Genomic DNA, 12618 nt, shown 5'->3' with positions numbered 1-12618 from the left:
CAGCTCCAGCATAAAATAGTTTTTGAGTTTTTCTTTGAAAATAATATGTTTGATAAAAGGCTACATTTCTTTGTATACATAAATATTAGTTTGTTTCCTGTCGTCTTGAAGGGCATCTAATTTTATAGATAGTTAAGCGATTAGAGAGGAAAATGTTAAACACTTTTCTCTGGATCTCCCTTAGCAGGAAGGAAGCCTCGCTCACTTGGATCATTGGAAAAACCCAGCTATTGTATCATGAAATAGTACTGAGCGTTCATCAGCTTTTAAAGTTTTATTTTGCTGGTAATCAAAATAATAACAGAGGTTTATTTTTAAAAATAAAGATCCCATTTTTCAGGGAAATTTCTATTATTGATATAGTAATATCCGTTCCACACTTTTTTTTTTCTGTAGATCCACACATGTCAATCAAATGACCTGAGGTAGATCTGACGAACTCCTGTAAAAATGGAGTAGTTTGACCAGGGCTGATCCAAATAAATCACACTTACATGAGCCATTAACTGAAGACATTAACTGTAAGACCATTTATTTGGAACTAGATTCTCCTGGCTGCTGTTTATTTTTCTCTAAATTCTGTGGGTTTTCACTTTATGGGTTTGGAGGAGTTATATTTCTGGTTATGCTAAGTTGCCTGAATAGTGTGTGTGTTAGACCAGCGTGTGTGAACCTAACAGAATAAAATAGAAAATTCATACTCTAATGTTTGATATTTATCAAAGATTTTCTTGGTAAATATCACTGTCTCAGTGTAGCCTGATACTACAGTATGCACAATTAAGAGTTAATGAATTAATGTAGCTTTTTTTATAAAAGTGTAAAATGCAGTGCCCTGTTTTTTGGTAAATGTACATGAGTCTGCCAGTAACCATTGGGTGGCCTCTTCAAAAACAGAAGACAACACTTCTGAAGGTTTCTCAGGTTAGTATGAAATATGCCAAGGGGAGAAGCCACAGAGGGTGGAGGGAACGCTTCTTTCCCATTCCTCTGACCTCCCTGCAGAGCAGTGGTTTTTGTTGAGTTTTTCCACAGCTAGACATGAGGGGTTGGAGTTCACAGCTCAGCTGATTCATAGCCCTAAGCCACATTCTTTTATGTCTACCTTATTAGCAGTAAAAATCAGTTATCTTGGTTCTCCATCTGTAGAATCCTGATTCAGCACTCAGGCAGGGAGACGTGTTCTGCTTGGGCCTGCCCAGACGACTGGGTGGAACTACAGTGGCCATGGCTTTGCTGTTCCACACACTGAGTATTTACAGGGTGTCATTGATATCTGGCATGCTGTTACTGGTCAGGTTTTCTAGGAGGCAGATGCAGAGGTCAAAGGTTGTGCACTGTAAGTTTAGTGTGAGTACTTTCAAAGTCTCTGCTTTGGTAGGGAGTGAAGGCCCAGAGGGAGAAGGTGAGCTGCAACACACTTGTTACTGAAGCCTTGCCAGTTTTTCAGGGAGCTAATCTGGGTTAACCCTTCAGCCTTCTGCTGACCCCAGGGAGGACAGTCATCTGGGTCTCCTGAATTAACCATTCCTTGTATGTTTGAACCCAAAAGAGTGTAATGACCTAGGGGGAGGTCATGCACTTCAACGTGAGGAGGAGTCCTCTACAGATTCTCAGCTGAGAGCTGTCTGCTCCAGCACCCAGCAAGGGATGAATGTGTCAGTCCTAGAGGGTGCTTGCCCTGCATCTAGTATGTATGCTGATGACTGTCACAGAGATATGCACCTGAGAATGAGTGTGTATAGCTCAAATGTGTATTAGACAGCTCTCTGTACTGGATTCCTATACTAGCATAGCAGTGGAAGAATGGAAAATCTCAAGCAACTTCTTTTAGGAGAATTCTCTCTCTCCTTCAGGAGGCAGTAAAGGACCATCCTTATCAGTAGCCTTCCCAGATCTCACTCTTCTTCCCAACCCCCTCCCTGTTATATGCTCTTTTCCAACACTCCGTCATACTTTATGCTTCTTGCTATTAATGTCCCACAATATGGATCATTCTTTGTCTTCTATCTTATCCTGAGCTCATGAAATCCCTGTCCTATTGATCTGTGTATTCCAGCCTAGTTCAGCAGAAGACACCAGGTGGACCTCAGTAAGTGCTGATTGAATAAACAGTCTCAGCCCTGACTCCCCTGAATAGTGGCTGGTTGTGTTTGGTGTCACAGAAGAGATGGAAAGTTGGCTGGGACCTAGATTTTCCTATTTAAACCAGCTGCCTTTGGTGACAGTAGCCATGTCCCTTCACTCTGCACAAAGGAATATACTTTGTTATCAGGAGGTTTTTGTCCTTGAACCTCTGTCTGGTAGTTACCTTTGATGAACTGGGCTGGATCACCCAGAGGGTCCATTTTACAATTACTAATGATATTTCCAAGTAGCGTTAGCCAAAGTAAGCAGATAAGGGGCTTTTCCCTTTCACTCAGACCCAAATGCTGCTCCGATCAGAAGTTAAGTTTCAGGGAAATCTGCCAGGGAAGAGGAGCCAAGGAAAGAGGGAAGAATGAGGTATTCCCTAAGCCTAGGGAGAGGGCTCTGCTCCTCCCATCTCCTGGGGAAGTAGGCCTTCAGACAATCACTAGAGCAGGAGTTAAGAGGGTGGCCTTTGTCCTTGTTCTTTTCCTGGCTCCCTCAAATGTTTGTCTGGTTATGGAGAATGAAAAAACTAAGTACCAATGGTATTTACCTATCTGTAGAATACCACATTCCTTGTAGAACTAGATTTTTTTTTCCCTTTGTACAAATACTTTTATCAATACAGATAGAAGTACTTTCTTCCTTCATTAACATTTTCTAAATATTGGTCCATACTCAAAATGTAATCCAAATGACTTCATAGAATTAAACTGTCAAACTAATGTGTATATTAAAAATTGACAGTAATAAGAATGGTAAAGAGTTTTAGCTTTCCTCCCTGTTGGTAATATTAGAAATGCAAGTTATCAATTTAATAATAGCAAATATCAATTTTTCATTTTTGTTAGTTCCTAGGATTTTGTTTTTCTTAATGTTTTATTTACATAAATGGTAGATTTTTATGAAATGAAGTGATTTTTAAAATTGACTTAATGATACAAACATAAAGTAGAAGAAAAGTGTGAAAAGCATTAATATAGGAATTATATATTTTGTAATTGGTCAGGTTAATGTTAATTGCAAAACGTCAGTGTTTGTAAATCAGATTAATAGCTTCCAGAGAACAGTTATTCTAGTTGCTGTCATATTGCTTTGAAAAAATAACATTTTGCAAAGTGGAATTTGTGCTATTTTTAAAGACCCAATGGGCCCTTGATTTTCCTGCTGTTTTGTTTTTCCTTTATCATTCAGGAAAATCACTTTATTCTGTTCATATTCAAAAGTCTTCCTCAACAAGATTTTTACCTTCTCCCAAATATTCCCCAAAATCATCTTTCAAATGACCTTGAAATAGTCTTGTGAGGCTGTCATTAGGAAAGTGTTACAATTGATTAAATTTTAGTTGGAAAAAGTGTATTTCTAATCTGTATATTTTGGAGCAAATGACTTGGAAATGATTTTGTGATATGAGACCTTGAGCACTGTAAGGTGTTTCCAGTTTAGCAAATTTTAGTGCCTATAGAATATCTCTGAATTGTAATGAAGAGAATCATAGGGAAGAAGACTGAGTTAGTTAGCATTCTAACAGCAGTGTGCTTTGGAACTTCCTGCCTTAGATTAAATATAAACTGCCACAATTATTGAGTCCAGCCAGAAATGCTGAGAAGAGCTCATTAGATGTGCTGGAGACAGTGGTTCTTGCAGTGATTTTTACTGTTCTGTCTTTTTCTTGACTGAATCGATACAGCTGAATTAGCCATCATTTACAATTGATGTAGCATGACTTTAAGCACTAAGCTCTACAGATTCTGTCTTTATTTAAAGGACAAGAGAACAAAAGCTTGAAGTATTGTTAATGAGGCTGCTTTTGATTTTGTTTAATAAAATTATAATTGAGAGATTGCTGATGATATTCTTAATACTGGATGGCCTAAAAAGGTGGGATTGAAATTCTGAACATAGCTTATTTATAAAGCTAACACTTATACATTCTATTTTTCTTTAAGCTAAAGTTAAAGCATATAAAATTAAAGCTTAAGGAAAAACAGAATGTATAACTTATAAACCAATCAAAGAAGGAAAAACATTCATAAAGAAATTTATACTGATACAGAGAAAGGGGTAGCTCAGTGGTCAAGTGTGTGCTTAGAAATACAACTGAGTTCAACCCCCAGCACCAAAAATAAAATGAGAGAAAGTCAAACTGATAAAATAAAGAAAAAAGGAGAAAAGCATGTTGAATGGAATACTCAAAATTAAGAGTATGGAAGTCATATCAGCAAAATAGTTAATGAATTAAAAATACAGATTCTTAGATTGTATTTTAAAAATTAAATTGCAAGAGACAGTCTGGTTAGTTCCTAGGATTTTGTTTTTGTTAATGTTTTATTGACATAAATAGTAGATTTTTATGAAATGAATTATTCAGACAACATTCAAAATGTTCACAATGACAACCACCATGGGGTAACTGGTACTGACTAGCCCTCCTGCCATTTATAGTTAGAAAACTGTATGAGGTAGACAAGCAACTGTTTTCAGATATTGGTCATTTGTCACCCAGATCTGACCCATGAGAGGAGAGAGTCCTGTAATTGCCCCAGCTTTCTGCCTGAGAGTATTTTTTTGGACCCTAGCACAAGGATGAGGAACTCTGAGATTACAGTCTCACTGAATTAGGATCCAAATAGACTGAAGCCACTGGAATTTTCAGGGCAGAGTGCCAAATGCCGGAACTATCCATTAAGAGTCTCAAAATTGGCCTTTAAATCCCTTTGTGTGTTTGGCTATGAAGTGATACATGCGTTGAATGAGATTCCATAACTCAAGCTAAGAACACAACTTGAGAGCTATAAACTGACAACTACCAAAGGTTTGACAAGGCTGGGAGATGTTCACATTCTGATCAGAGTGGAAAGATCTGTGAACACACAGCATTTTCAACAGAGACCCTAGGGAGGCCATATCTTAGCAGTAGGTTTATACACCTTACTCGGCAAAGCTTGAAAGCAAACCTTGAATGGATCCAGCTGATGTATTAAGAAACTAATTGTCTCAAATGTTTTAAAGTCATATTAGAACGAAAAATATTCAGACAACATTCAAAATGTCCAGAATCCAATTTTAAGTTACTATATGTATAAGGAAGTAGAAAAATATGACTGATAACCATGAGAAAAATTAGTTTAGTAGAAATAGATCCAAAAATGACAGAATTAACATACAGGGACTTAAAAAAAGTTATTATAAAAATAATTTTAATTGAATGATATTTCATAACTCAAGTTAAGAACACAACCTGAGAGCTATAAATTTTTAGAAAATTTTAATATAAAGCAAAGAAGTAGAAAAAACATGAGTCTCATTTGTCTAGAGATAATAAATTCTAAAATGAAAGAATTTCTGCATAAGTTCAACAGTAGTTAGATACTATAAAAGAAAACATCAGTGAATTTGAAAACGGGACACTTGAAACTAAAATCACAAAGAGAAAAACTAAAACAAATAAGATACCAGCTCATTGACCTATAGGACAATACCAGGTAGGGATGAGGGGACAAAAGAATGTACATCAGAAATACATGGCCAAAACTGTTAAAAATTTGATGAACTGTTCAAACCCACAGATCTAAGGAGCCCAACAAATCACAAACAGGCTGTTAAGCAAAGTTCATTATAATCAATTTGCAGAAAACCAAAGATAATGAGAAAATGTTAAAAGCAGTGAGAATAGAAAACACACATTACATACGGGAAACAAAAATAAGAAATGACATGATTTCTCATCTGGAACAGTACATGTCAGAAAACAGTGGAAAGATACCTTCTTAATGGGCGTGCCGTGACTGCTGTATTTAACACTGCAGTCCTTCCCCACACATCTTATCCTCCTTACTAAAACCTGTTAGTGTTCTCCATGGCATTTATCACTGCATAGTATATAGGTTGGATCTGGAGGAATGTCACCCAAAAGCTCATTTGTTAATGGTCTGGTCTCCAGAGGTGTAGCTTTTAGGAATGGTTGGAACATGAGAGGTCTAAATTCATCAATACATTAATCCATTCGATGGATTAGCAATTGGAATGGATGTGGGGGTGGAGTGGTAGGGGAAGCTGTAAGTAGGTGGGACATGGCTAGAGGAAGTAGGTCACTAGCGGGTATGTCCACAGGGACTATACCTTGCCCCTGACGTTTTCCCACACCCTCTCTTAGCTTCCTTGTGCTGTGGGCTGAGTGACTTTCCTCCACCATACCCTTCTGCCATGATGTTTCTGCTTTGAAGCCAGCTAACTGTAGACAGAAACCTCTGAAGCCAAGAGCTGACATAAACCTTTCCTTCTAGTTACTTGTTACAGCAACAAAAATCTGAGTAACACATTGCTATTTCCATATTTATGTTTTTCTCCTTTATTAGATGTAGCATTTTTTTCAAAGTTGTTCCCTGTTGTATCTTTAATATCTAGAAGCATGTCTTGCACATAATAGATGCCTAATAAATATCTATTGAATGAAAGAAATGAAAGATGAATAACACTTGGTATTGTATTAAGGTTCTCCAGAGAAGAAGAACCAACAGGGTATGTATGCGAGTGTGTGTGTAGACAGGATTTTAAGGAATCCATTTCTGTGATTGGAAGCATGACAAGTCCTAAATCTACAGGATGGAGACTTAGGGAAGGGTTTCAATTGAGTCTAAAAGCAGTCTACTGGCTGATTTTCCTCCCTCTTTCTCAGGGAAGGATTAGTTCTTGTAAGTCCTTCACTTGATTGAATGAGGCCCACCCACACTTTGGAGTAAAAGGTGCTTTACTCCAAGTTCACTCATTTAAATGTAATCTCATCTTAAAAACATCATCACAGAAACATCTTGGATAATAGACGTCTAACAAAATAACATCATAATAAGGGTGTGGAATAGTCTTATACATAGTATATATAGTCTGTATAGTATAGTATATAGTAGTGTATAGTCTTAAACTACTGCCATGTAACACCATAAATTGGTACAACCACTTTGGAGAATAATTTAGCAACATCTAATAATATTTGAATATGTGTATATCCTACTCTGAGCAATGTTACTTCTGTTTCTGTGTCCTGGGATGCACTTTAGGTCACAGATAAAGCTTAAAATTTTTTCTGAAGAATTGTTTGTAATAGTACAAAAATGGAAACAATCTAAATATATTATGGCTGGAAGAGGAATTAGGGTTTAATAGTGTGCAGGGGTTAGAAAGAATGAATTAGAATTACATATACCAACATGGACTAACTGTAAAAGTTTAATGAAAAAAACTTAGTTGCAAAGGATTTTTTTAATAGTTTGATACCACTTTTGTACACTTTGACAACTCAATAACATATTGTTTGTTGCAATGGATTTTTAATTAAGATTTTTTCACTACCCAAGATTCTGCTGATTTCATACTCAAAAGGGAAATCCTCAGAAGCACAGACCTTTCGTCTCAGATCTTGTGGTAGAGGTGACTAAAGATGTGCATAACAAGTTATTCAGTGGAAACTTGCTCATGTGACCAGTGGACTTCTTGTATCTACACCCACTTCTCTCATTCTTACTCATTTAGGACAATGACTTTTAAAATATGTAACCTATAAACAAACTTAAAAGTCAAGAATGCCAATGTTCCAAAGACAGATTGCACATATTTTCAGTTAAAGAATAGATGAAGGATTGAAATTTAAAAAATCACATGGGATTCATAACATTCAGTTGCACCTATTGATATTTTTTACTTAAGTAACTCGGTATGTTTTCTTTAAGAGTGAAATAAATTGAAATTGATGTATTGTTTTTTTCTTATTAAGATTTTTTTTTTTAAATCAGATCCTAAGTTTGGGGTAAAGACACTGCATTTGAAGTTAACCTTAGTTTTTAATTTAACACTTAACAATCTTCTCACAAAAAGTCTGTTCTGATCAGGCCTCTGCACTGTTTTTGTCTCCTTTGTAGTTATCTGATGACGGGCGCTATGTCTTGTTATCAATAAGGGAGGGATGTGATCCAGTGAACCGACTCTGGTACTGTGACCTGCAGCAGGAATCCAATGGCATCACTGGTATGTTATTTTTCAGACACAGATAATTATTCCAGGAAGCTCCATGAAAAAGCAATTATTTTGATTTTCTAATTGATTTTCCAAGAAATCTTCTTCCATTCTACCATATCATCTCAGTTCATATGATTTTATTCTTTCTTATAAAATGAAGAAAAATGGGACGAAGCATTTTCTTTGTAGAGTGAGGTTAACCATGTTTTGTGCACTTAAGTGTGAAATTATCCAGATGGAGAGTGTTAGGGAGAAGCTGCCCATTGGTTTGTAAAGTCTTATAACTATCTAGATGTAATGGTGCAAACTGTCACAGGTGAAGGGTTATTAGAAAAGAAAGATTTGCCAGATTAACTAACAGACAGCTCCTCAGTACGGAGCTACATGCACAATAACAGCCTTATTTTACTTCCTGAAGACTTATGTGTTGGAATGGAAGCATAGAACCAGCCAGTTACACATTCTGAAGATGGTTCATTTTTAATGTTATCTTCCAACATCTATCATACCAGCACTGTCATCAAAGTGTGAAAGCTTTGCAATAGCATAATTTACTATGCCTCAGATAGACCCTGAATCTCTGTCAGACAAGCTGACATCTGGATAAGGGCACTGAACTAATTATACCATGTTCTGGTTAATGAAAAATAAATATATTGTAGAGATGCTTGATGCAGATTTTCAAAATGTACAATATTGAGTGCATTTCTGTAATAATTTATTTAACCTCTTTAGTATCTAAACCTGCATTACATGATTATATGAAAATATTTACTTCTGATTGGGCATCCTGTCATTTTTAAACTTCTGAGCCGATCCACATGCTGGCATTCTTAGATACTACAGAGCATCATTCAAACAAAAGACTGGACGAAGTTAGCAGCCTTTTTTTTCTGGTGTTAAATATATATCTCCATTTGATAAAGCTGTGTTATTGTCTTCAGTTAAAAATAAAAATAGGTACGCCCATTTTGGTCTCAAGAAAACTATAACAACCATGTCAGTGTTCACATTCTCTGACATTCCTCACCACTATGTTTACATAGAACTGAGCAAACCTCTTAGGATTGAATGTGAATGAAGTAGTGTTGCTGTTCCGCACACAGTTCCTATGTGATTCTGAAATGGTAGAAAGGACCTAACCTTTCTCCAGTTTATTAAAAATTCCAATTATACTGTTCTTCCTCAAGAGAACACTGTTTTCATTTTCTATTTACAACTGTATTATATCTTTAAATTATTAAGTAGGCTTATGTTTTTAAAGGATGCAAGTTAACAAATTAAAAAATACAAATTGCTTAACTTGCTTCAAATAGGGACAAAATTCCATGCATGTACTTGTATATTAAACTATTATTGCTTCATGCGCTTTATTTTTTTTCTTTTTTTATTGGTTGTTCAAAACATTACAAAGCTCTTGACATATCATATTTCATACATTAGATTCAAGTGGGTTATGAACTCCAATTTTTACCCCAAATACAGATTGCAGAATCACGCCGGTTACACATCCACATTTTTACATAATGCCCTATTAGTAACTGTTGTATTCTGATACCTTTCCTATCCTCTACTATCCCCCCTCCCATCCCCTCCCATCTTCTCTCTCTACCCCATCTACTGTAATTCATTTCCCTCCATGTTTATTATCCCGTTCCCCTCACAACCTCTTATATGTAATTTTGTATAACAATGAGGGTCTCCCTCCATTTCCATGCAATTTCCCTTTTCTGACCCTTTCCCTCCCACCTCATGTCTCTGTTTAATGTTAATCTTTTCTTCCTGCTCTTCCTCCCTGCTCTGTTCTTAGTTGCTCTCATTATATCAAAGAAGACATTTGGTATTTGTTTTTTAGGGATTGGCTAGCTTCACTAAGCATAATCTGCTCTAGTGCCATCCATTTCCCTGCAAATTCCATGATTTTGTCATTTTTTAGTGCTGCATAATACTCCATGGTGTATAAATACCACATTTCTTTTTATCCATTCATCTATTGAAGGGCATCTAGGTTGGTTCCACAGTCTAGCAATTGTGAATTGTGCTCCTATGAATATAGATGTGGCAGTATCCCTGTAGTACGCTCTTTTAAGGTCTTCAGGGAATAGTCCGAGAAGGGGAATAGCTGGGTCAAATGGTGGTTCCATTCCCAGCTTTCCCAGGAATCTTCATACTGCTTTCCAAATTGGCCACACCAGTTTGCAGTCCCACCAGCAATGTACAAGAGTACCCTTTTCCCCACATCCTCGCCAGCACTTGTTGTTGTTTGACTTCATAATGGCTGCCAATCTTACTGGAGTGAGATGGTATCTTAGGGTGTTTTGATTTGCATTTCTCTGACTGCTAGAGATGGTGAGCATTTTTTCATGTACTTGTTGATTCATTGTATGTCCTCCTCTGAGAAGTGTCTGTTCAGGTCCTTGGCCCATTTGTTGATTGGGTTGTTGTCTTATTGTCTAATTTTTTGAGTTCTTTGTATACTCTGGATATTAGGGCTCTATCTGAAGTGTGAGGAGTAAAGATTTGTTCCCAGGATGTAGGCTCCCTATTTACCTCTCTTATTGTTTCTCTTGCTAAGAAAAAACTTTTCAGTTTAAGTAAGTCCCATTTGTTGATTCTTGTTATTAACTCTTGTGCTATGGGTGTCCTATTAAGGAATTTGGAGCCTGACCCCACAATCTGTAGATCGGAGCCAACTTTTTCTTCTATCAGACGGAGAGTCTCTGATTTGATATCTAGCTCCTTGATCCACTTTGAGTTAACTTTTGTGCATGGCGAGAGGAGGGGATTCAGTTTCATTTTGCATGCTTTTAGCTCCTTTATCAAATATAAGATAGTTGTAGCTTTGTGGATTAGTCTCTGTGTCCTCTATTCTGTACCATTGGTCCACCCACCTGTTTTGGTACCAGTACCATACTGTTTTTGTTACTATTGCTCTGTAATATAGTTTGAAATCTGGTATCACTATACTGCCTGATTCACACTTCCTGCTTAGAATTGCTTTTGCTATTCTGGGTCTTTTATTTTTCCATATTAATTTCATGATTGCTTTATCTATTTCTACAAGAAATGCCGTTGGGATTTTGATTGGCATCGCATTAAACCTGTAGAGAACTTTGGGTAATATCGCCATTTTGATGATGTTACTTCTGCCTATCCATGAACAGGGTACATTTTTCCATCTTCTAAGATCTTCTCTCTCTCTCCTTAGGGTTCTGTAGTTTTCATTGTATAAATCTTTCACCTCTTTTGTTAGGTTGATTCCCAAGTGTCTTATTTTCTTTGAGGATATTGTGAATGGAGTTTTTCCTCATTTCCATTTCAGAAGTTTTGTCCTTATATACAAAAATGCCTTTGATTTATGCGTGTTGATTTTATATCCTGCCACTTTGCTGAATTCATTTATTAGTTCTAGTAGTTTTTTTGTAGACCCTTTTGGGTCTTCTAGGTATAGAATCATGTCATCCGCAAATAGTGATAATTTAAGTTCTTCTTTTCCTATTTTTATGCCTTTAATTTCTTTCGTCTGTTTAATTGCTCTGGCCAGTGTTTAGAGAACTGTATTGAATAGAAGTGGTGAGAGAGGGCATCCCTGTATTTTTCCAGATTTTAGAGGGAATGCCTTCAGTTTTTCTCCATTCAGAATGATGCTAGCCTGAGGCTTGGCATAGATAGCTTTTACAATGTCGAGGAAAGTTCCTGTTATCCCTAGTTTTTCTAATGTTTTGAACATAAAGGGATGCTGTACTTTGTCAAATGCTTTTTCTGCGTCTATCGAGATGATCATATGGTTCTTATCTTTAAGTCTATTGATGTGGTGAATAACATTTATTGATTTTCGTATATTGAACCATCCTTGCATCCCAGGGATGAATCCTACTTGATCATGGTGCACAATTTTTTTGATGTGCCTTTGTATCCGATTCGCCAGAATTTTATTGAGGATTTTTGCATCTAGGTTCATCAGAGATATTGGTCTGTAGTTTTCTTTCTTTGAGGTGTCTTTGTCTGGTTTCGGAATCAGGGTGATTGGCCTCATAGAATGAATTTGGCAGAGCTCCCTCTTTTTCTATTTCCTGAAATAACTTGAAAAGTATTGGTATTAATTCTTCTTTAAAGGTTTTGTATAACTCATAGAATGAATTTGGCAGAGCTCCCTCTTTTTCTGTTTCCTGAAATAACTTGAAAAGTATTGGTATTAATTCTTCTTTAAAGGTTTTGTATAACTCCGCTGTATACCCATCCGGTCCTGGGTTTTTCTTGGTTGGTAGTCTTCTGATTGCTTCTTCTATTTCATCCATTGATATTGGTCTGTTCAAATTGTGTGTATCCTCCTGACTCAGTCTGGGCAAATCATATGACTTAAGAAATTTATCGATGTGTTCACTATCTTCTATTTTATTGGAATATAGGTTTTCAAAATAATTTCTAATTATCTTCTGTATTTCTGTAGTATCTGTTGTGATGTTGCCTTTTTCA

At 36.4% G+C, this 12618-nt stretch overlaps 1 protein-coding gene across 2 annotated transcripts in view; it reads left to right on the top strand.

The window, feature by feature from the left end:
* Positions 1-12618, top strand: part of PREP (prolyl endopeptidase) — a 119185-nt gene that overhangs the window by 42982 nt on the left and 63585 nt on the right. For both annotated transcript variants that reach the window (XM_081294370.1, XM_081294371.1), the window contains exon 7: positions 8046-8151. In XM_081294370.1, coding sequence (XP_081150496.1) covers positions 8046-8151 — 106 coding nt within the window. The remainder of the gene's footprint in view (positions 1-8045; positions 8152-12618) is intronic.

Source organism: Spermophilus citellus (assembly GCF_964194105.1).
Source record: "Spermophilus citellus genome assembly, chromosome: 5".
In the NCBI taxonomy this organism is placed as follows: domain Eukaryota; kingdom Metazoa; phylum Chordata; class Mammalia; order Rodentia; family Sciuridae; genus Spermophilus; species Spermophilus citellus.
Note: the sequence above shows the minus strand (reverse complement) of the source record. Positions and strands in the feature narration are given on the sequence as shown.